At 47.6% G+C, this 8,526-nt stretch overlaps 1 protein-coding gene across 4 annotated transcripts in view; it reads right to left on the bottom strand.

Annotated features, from left to right (window-relative positions):
• Window positions 1-1,070: 1,070 nt before the first annotated feature.
• LOC140409407 (BICD family-like cargo adapter 1) overlaps window positions 1,071-8,526 on the bottom strand; it is a 176,385-nt gene continuing 168,929 nt past the window's right edge. For 3 of the 4 annotated variants that reach the window (XM_072497851.1, XM_072497854.1, XM_072497859.1), the window contains one exon: window positions 1,071-6,321. In XM_072497851.1, the coding sequence (XP_072353952.1) occupies window positions 6,127-6,321 (195 nt within the window). In that variant the 3' untranslated portion in view covers window positions 1,071-6,126. The remainder of the gene's footprint in view (window positions 6,322-8,526) is intronic. The other variant, XR_011940331.1, reaches the window with a different exon arrangement.

Genomic DNA, 8,526 nt, shown 5'->3' with positions numbered 1-8,526 from the left:
ACCATATACATATCACATGCCTACTTGATTTCTGGGAGATAGATGGCTACAGATGAGAGAGCAGAAGAGAACAAGAGAAGCAAGACAGACTAGTTGTGAGACATTCAAACTAATAGTATAACTAGTAGATGTGTAGTGTAATCTTTACTTAACTAATTCCTTCGTAATATGTTTGAATCTAATTCAGTGTAGTGTAATAAATTAGCTTTGTTTGTTGAACACTGCTTGCTGTTCTTTGTTAACACTACAACCTTTGCCATCCTGAAAGAACTAAAACAAAGAACACAGCACTAACCTGCACATCTTTGGACTGTGGGAGAAAACCACGCAGACACGGGGCGAATGTGTAAACTCCACACCAACTGTCACCCAAGGTCGGAATCGAACCCGGGTTCCTGGCGCTGTGAGGTAGCAGTGCTAACCACTGCACCACCTTTTAAAAAATAAATAAAATCACATTTGTGCTGAAAATTGTTTTGAGTTTTTGATTCATTTATTCCTGGTTGACAGACCCATTCACTGCACTCAGGGAAGAGCCAGGCAGGGGCACCACCTGGAGCGACCTGGAACCAACAATGTAACCATCGTCTGACCAGAGTTCACCTGCAACTCAGCTGGGGCGTCCCTGTCCTGCAGTTGCACATCTTGGATGGCGGCTGCAGGGGATTAATACCACACAATTCAGCAGGAGAGGGAATTTCCCAAGTATTCTCCGATTCTGCTGTTGGCGGCAGCCCTCCACAGCTTGGCTGGGGTAACTTTCGTTGTGTGATAGGGAGCGAGGATTTGGCAGGAGAGGTAGCTCAGGTGAACACTGAACGTGCCCTCACCTGGCACTGGACAGGTGCACGGCCGGCCCTGCCACATCAGAGCACTGTCCGGCAAGGCTCGGGAGATGTTGGAGAGCAGCCTGCCAACGATCAGTTCACTCAGCCCACACTGGAATCAAACCTTGCACTGTAATGTTTTGAACGTAACATTATGCAGTGCATTTATTTAACCGCCAGGACATCCTCCTTAACAAAAAACTGCAGGTTTAAAAACTCGAACATAGCGACAACACAATCAGCTTCCCGTCCGCATTCCTCTTTATTATTACAGTGGCTCTGACACACTTCATAGAAATATCTGTTTCAAGGAGCTTTTAAAGCTCAGTACAAGACAGGGACTATAAAAAAGGCAGCAGCATTTTTACTAAAAAATAAGCATTTGTATAATGTATTTCTCTTCATATACAAATTAAACAGTAAACTGTATTTCATTTACAAATAATCTCAACTGTTATGAAACCTCTTCAGTATAGAAAAAAATCCAAGCTCTCTATTATGTACAGCAAATTTAAGCCACTCTGTGACATTCATCGCTTCTCAGCAGCGAGATGCTCTTCAGCGCCCCCCTCTGGAGGGAATTCATTCCCTGTACATGAGCTGCGAACCAGCCCTGCCTAATGTCATAAACTCTCGGTTCTGAAAATGGAAACTCAGGAGCTGCTTGAGCACCTTAGCCAACTGTTTCTGCGCCCATTCCTTTTGAATTGGGTTGGGTTGGCACTGGGCGCTACCCTCCATTTGTCAATAAGGCTTTATACAGTGTGTTGTGGGATAAGAACACTGGCTAATAGAACAGATGGGTGCATGGACCATGATCCACTTTAGGCCAGATGTGAGCAGTTTGTGTGTTATCTGTAATCGTGGTGGCATTAAAAGAGTATTTGCTTTCAGCAGTGGTGAGACTTCCTCCTGGTTGCTCGTCAGGTTAAAGGTGGAATGGATGCAATTCTGGCTTCTGAATGGCTTGTTAAGCGCCCCCCACCGAATGCCACACTCAACTCAACCAACCTTCTTAGCAATTGCAGAAAAGGTTCAAAGCTTGTGCCAAAGAGGGTTAATATTTTAAGGCAGTGACCCAAAAAAGGAGCTCAGATGACATTGTAAAGCACAAGAGTGAAACTCATAGCTGATTTACAATATCTAAACCCTAAACCTGCACAGTTTGACTTGTTTGTATGATGTCCTGTGGGAATTGTATATATATAATTCTGACAGGGCCGAGCAGGTCTTGAGCCACGATTGAAAATAAGTTTCATTGTACTGAAGATAACAGGGAATCTGTGGCAATTTTACAATCAATACAGCTGCAAATACATTTATTATTGCACAATCAGCATTGAGGCTGTCAGTATGTCACAACTGCAATTTTGGTGACTGCTGAGATACCAATTCTCATTCATACAGGTGCATAAAAAGCAGGGGGTTTAAACACTATATACTAGAACAGTAAGTGATCTTCTAGTATACTGTGGGACAATATGACTGTCTCAGCCTGGATCTGTGCTGGTCACTTGTCTTGGGGAGAGAGGAAAACAAGAGTTACTGTTTCAGGTCAGTGATCTCTCATCAGAACTCCTGTTCCTCTGTCCACAGATGCTGCCAGATCTGCTGAGTATTTCCAACATGTGCGGTTTTTATTTCAGATTTGCAGCATCTGCAACAGTTTGCTTCAATGTTGCTTAAACTGTTAAGAATGGGTTGCAGTTATTTTGATCCATTGTGCGTGGCATCCATGCTAAAGTCTCCAGTCACAACAGTATTACATTCACAAAAAAATTGCCTTCTAGTTTTCTACCCTCCACTCCTGAAGGTGCTGATTAATACAGAGATACAGTTTCATCCTCCATTTTACTCTTGACCTATAGGCTCAGACCGGTGATCTGAACCTCGGGATTTGCAGCTGAGCCATTGTCCTACCCTCACCTCGATCCACAAATGCAGAGTTTTCAGCAGGTCTGTGTTCGTGACTGAAGAAGGAACCCAACTGAGAGTGCCCCAGCCCAGGGAGGAGGAGTGCCCCAGCCCAGGGAGGAGGTGGTGCCCCAGCCCAGTGAGGAGGTAGCGCCGCAGCCTAGGGAGGAGGTAGCGCCGCAGCCTAAGGAGGAGGTAGTGCCCCAGCCCAAGGAGGAGGTACTGCTGAAGCCCAGGGAGACGATGAAGGCCAAAATCCCACTGCTGCTCTGACTGGCACTTTTAGTTTAACACATATGGAGAGTGAACTCAAAACCTCCGTGCTCAGCATGACTGATTTGCATCTGCTAGTTAGGATTATGGAGCTGGGGTAGGTGCACATAAAAAACACACACACACACACACACACCTAAACTCGCTGTGCTGTTCATTTGTATTTCATGAACCAGCCCATGTTTCCTCTAAGCAGATAGCCAAATCTTAACCCACAGCCTATTACACAGGCACACAGCACAGTAATGGACAGTGCATTACGCCATGCTACTTTACACTGTACTGATCTGTCTACCCGTGAACACATCACCGCATAAGACCCTATACTGTACCTTATACTATCCAATTACAGACACCTGGAAATGTATCCAGATATAGTGCTCAGCCAATCTGTGCCCAGCACCATACTATGCTTGCAGAGGCCCATGGTAAACTGTTGTACAGGTATGTCTTACATAACCCCACAAATAAATAACTATTCCATCCACAATGTACCAGTTAGGTACACATTGCATCTACAACTCATTGTAAAGGCACACAGTACACTGCCCCATGCTGTACTCCGTTTCTCATGCTGTATTGTACAGCAGGTGGTGCCACTGCTCCGCAGAGTGCTGCAGCAGCAAACAGCACGCAATCTTATCGGAAACTTCTCAATCACACGTAACAACCTTCCATACAATAGTGAGGTGACATTCAGTGGCAACATGAAAGCACATGACAATCCATCACATATCATGTGGTGCACTAGCGAGCAATATAGGCTTGAGGCACACGTTACACTAGCCCACATCACAGTGGACATGCGCAGGATATATTTCTACATCTACATGCACATGGTGCATTATCAGACAGGTACACACACATACACACTACTGGAAAGGCAGGAAAGGCACATGGTACACTACTGCACAGGTACAGAGTGCACTAACCTCTATAATGCTGTGTAAGCAGATAATGCACAGATCAAACAACACCGTCCATGGTGCTTTGTAGTATACCAATCCTAGAGAATACTGTGCAAGGTATACAGTACATGTAATACTGTACTCCACAGGCAAATGTGCAACCAGCACCATTTTATACAGACAATGTTCCCTTAAGCTGCATGACCACTCAGACCCTGCAAATGACTGCACGGGTGGCTGTTGCAAGAAAAATTAATAGGTCGCTAACTTTAATTGCCTGTGAACACCAAAAGAAGAGTTGTGTACAGTCATGCTATGTCCATATATGGCACAGAAATGATGTACTGACACCGTGTACACCCACTGTGCATTATACCACAGCTCTTTATAGGCACACAATTACTCAGCACCCTAATAATAATAGTGTATATCATTCATCTGTGGTTTATAGGCACATGGTGCAGTCACACCATCTACTGCACAAGCAAAAGGTGTTCTATTCACATCAGGCATGTACATACCACATTATCCCACACAATTGTTCATATGTATATTACCCCACATTATTACATTGGTGCCTGCACTTCTACGGTGCATTGTCTCTCACTATTCTACACACACAGAACAATCTCACACTTTCAAGCACATGTTGTATGTGTCCATGATGCTGAATAGGCACAGTCTATATCTCAACCTATAGCCTACACAATACTGCACAGGCACACCGTCCCCAACTATATCATACACATTGCATTATTCTATCCCACGTTATCCAGGCACACATTCTGCTTCTTCAACCTAAACCACATTTGTTTATAGACGTGTACAGTCCACAGTTTCAATCTATGCCATACACCTTGCTATATATTAGTGCATCATCTCATACTGTACTTGTGTTGTCCAATATCTTCCACACAAACTGCACACAAAATCTGCTATCTCAACCTGCATTATACCTTGTATAATCCTATACTTTACAGTATTGGCACACAGCTAGTATACTGGATATGGCTCTATCCAACTCTTTCACTGAATGTTAAATAAAAATAAAGGACACAAAGTACATAACACAGCCATCAGCGTCTGAAAAGAGAAAGGACAGGTTAATGATGATTCTGCAATAGGGTGCTCCAGGGGATTGTTCCATTGTGGGTGTACAGTCAATTAACTTTTCCCTTCATCAACGAAGAAAACATGAGCTGCATTGCCTGTGATTTGCTGAGATGGGCACCCAGCTCCCACTGCTCCCACCCGAGTCTCAGAATCACCCTTACTGTTTCAGGTGAAGGTCCCTCATTCGCTTTGATTAAATGTCTCCACTCAAAACAGGAATCCATCTTTTTTCTTTTCAGTTGCTGAGCATCCCATGTACTCCTGTGTTTTTCAGGTTCCCGACAGATTTTAAACATCAACCGTGAACCTATACTGTACAGGGATTATGGCACAGTACATTGATTAACACTTCATACTCTCACAGTGCACTCACACACTGAACTAGCACCCACTGACATTCTATGGAGATGGTATTATGGAACACTTTATACACAAACACAAAGTGCAAACCAACACTGTACTTGTGCACAGTGCACTATCTTGCACTATATTGAACAGGCACGCGTTGCAGACACTGCATTCTACAGGCACACAGTGAACTGCCCACGCTTCACATGCACATGCAGCAATATTCCATATGAATCTTCTGAGGTACACTGTTCAGAGTGCTGTACAGTTACTTGCTCACTATGGATGCATATGGGTTTGCTGGCTCGTACGATTCTTTAAAGACAAACAGCCCAACAATCTCAAATAATATTGCACAAACTTTCAGTCTTCGCAGATCAGACATTCTTCAACTCGTATTTTTAGTTATTTGTGAAATAATTGAACTTAACACGATTTGTTTTAACCGGTTATGTACAGTATGGTCGTGCAACACTCCACATACAAGAACCTTTGTCAAAGACTATTTGGGCACCAGTTATAGCAGAGAACATCTCCAGCAACAAGGCTACCTGACCTAGCCTGCATTACCCAGGCTTTGCCCCACTACGTCATCCTGCCGCCCCTTTGCAGGTGAATGGAAGCATCGCCTGAGCCCAGGAAGATTGAGTTCCCTTCCTCATTCAACGAAACATTCTTTGTACAAAGAACCTCTTGAAGCCCCACCAATTCCACGAGTGTCCCTTTAGTAATTACAAAGAAAGTTAATTCTTCTTGAAAAATGAGAAAGGACGTTTTCTTTCTGCCCCAATGACCTCTTCTTGGTTACGTTCCGGTCTCACTGAGGAGATGACTTTGTGCCTCATGCTGCAGCTGTTCCTATAGGATTGTGCTGGCGGACGACACTCTCTCTGTTGTTTGTCCATTAACTGCTGGTCAATGACCCTATGCATGTCATCCTGCAAGGAAAGGAAAGAATGGGTTAGCATTTGCCACACATTTGCATTGACACTGACTGCAGGGAAGCTTCAGATTACTTCACAGAACATGGCAGTCGCACCAAATGTTGTTGCAAGCTACACCTGTGTGCTGTCCATATGCAGTCTGGAGTGGCAAATTCACAGTTTTGCGACTGTTCTACGATACGCATTGTTCATACAGTGGTCAGTATGGAAAGGACAATGAGGAAGAGAAAAAGATGAGCAATGAGGAAATGGTCACAGCTAAGCATAACATATTCCTAGCATTGAGGCACAGGAGGATCAAGTGCTGCCCAGTGAAAGCGAGGCAGATTGCGCTGAGGCGGATTTGGGAATAAGGATGGAGGGGGGCCTAGACTAGCTTCTGTGGCGAGTAAGGAAAATCAGGACTGGAGAATGGAGGCAAGGAATGGTTAGCGTTGCAGAGACAGTAAGGAGGAGGATGTGTGTTAATTGCAGCCAAATCATCAAGTTCTAAGTACATCCCCATTGCAGGGCTACCAGATACCTGCTGGAATCTCACAAATCAAGTTTAGAAATAATTATTTCCTGAAACAGTCACAAACTACTTCTCAGTTAGATCAAGTTTCTGTACGTCATATTTCCAGAGCATTGGACATCCGGTGGCGGCTGTGCGGAGCCAAGTCGCACGTTCGGCAGCTCCCGCTAAAAATGGACTTTTGGGCTCTTTTTAGGGCCCGTAACGGCGCTTGTTCGTCGTTTCCCGGTGTGGGAAGGGGACAGCAACATTCCCCCGATAGTGTATGGATTGGACCAGGAGTGGGGCGATTAAAAAAGTGGCATTGAAGTAAAGAAAGGTGCGAGGGAGGAGGACCAAGATGGCGGCGGGCGGAGACCAGGCAGCATGGAGGCAGTGGCTGCAAGAGCAGCAGGAGCCTCTCCAATGCTGTTTTAAGGAACTGAAAGCAGAGCTGCTGGAGCCGATGAAGGCTTCAATCAATAAGCTGCTGGAGACCCAGACGGCCCAAGGGGCGGCGATCCGGGAGGTCCAGCAGAAGGTCTCAGAGAATGAGGACGAGATCCTGGGCCTGGCGGTGAAGGTGGAGGCGCTCCACAAGAAATGGCAGGCGAGGTTCGAGGAGATGGAGAACCGGTCGAGGCGGAAAAACCTACGGATCCTGGGCCTCCCGGTGGGATTGGACGTGGGGGCCTACGTGGTCACCATGCTGAATTCGCTGATGGGAGCGGGGGCCTTTCAGGGGCCCTTGGAGCTGGGGGGGGGGGGCTCACCGAGTGCTAGCGAGGAGGCCCAGGCCCAGCGAGCCGCCGCGGGCGGTGCTGATGCGGTTCCACCGGTTTGCTGATCGAGAGTGTGTGCTAAGGTGGGACAAGAAGGAGCGGAGCAGCAGGTGGGAGAACGCGGAGGTCCGGATCTACCAGGATTGGAGCGCGGAGGTGGCGAAGAAGTGGGCCGGTTACAACCGGGCGAAGGCAGTGCTGCACAGGAAGGGGGTGAAGTTCGGTATGCTGCAGCCGGCGCGTCTGTGGATCACCTTTAAGGATCGACACCATTATTTCGAGTCCCTGGAGGAGGCGTGGGCCTTTGTTCAGGCCGAAAAACTGGACTCAGACTAAGGGTCGGGGATGAGGGGTCGCGGTGGAGGGATGGTTGGGGATTGTTGGGTTGTGTTTCGAGGGGGGGGTTCTTTGTTTTTTGGGGGTTGATTGGGCATTGTTTTGATTAGGTCCGCTGGGTGGGCTCGTGGGAGGGGGGGGGTAGGTAAACTGCTTGGGGGGGGGGGGGTTGATGGTCGGTAGGGGAGATGGGGCCCCGCGGGGGGGGGGGGGGGGCTGAGTTGGGGGTAGTGGGACCGGGCCTGGAAAGGGAGCTGCGCCAGGGGAGGCGCGACAGGGCGAGTGGAATGTGCGGGCTTTTTCCCGCGTTTAGGGTTCAAGGGGCAGGGCCAGAGCTGGGAAGCGCGGGCTTTTTCTTCCACGCTGGGAGTGGAATGGATGAGGTCCTGCTGGTGGACGGGGGGGGGGGGGGGGGGGGGGGGGGGGGAGTTCCACACTGGGGGGTGGGGGGGTGGCGATGGAGTGGCCGGGGTCAGCAGGAGTCAGCTGACTTACGGGAGTGCAATGGGGGGAGCAATGCAGCTAGGGGGTGACCTAGCGGGGGGGGGGACGGGGGGGGGGGGGGACACCAGGTTGCTGCTGGAATGG

This window comes from Scyliorhinus torazame, chromosome 1 (genome assembly GCF_047496885.1).
Source record: "Scyliorhinus torazame isolate Kashiwa2021f chromosome 1, sScyTor2.1, whole genome shotgun sequence".
NCBI lineage: Eukaryota > Metazoa > Chordata > Chondrichthyes > Carcharhiniformes > Scyliorhinidae > Scyliorhinus > Scyliorhinus torazame.
This window is presented reverse-complemented; position numbering and strand designations above follow the sequence as displayed.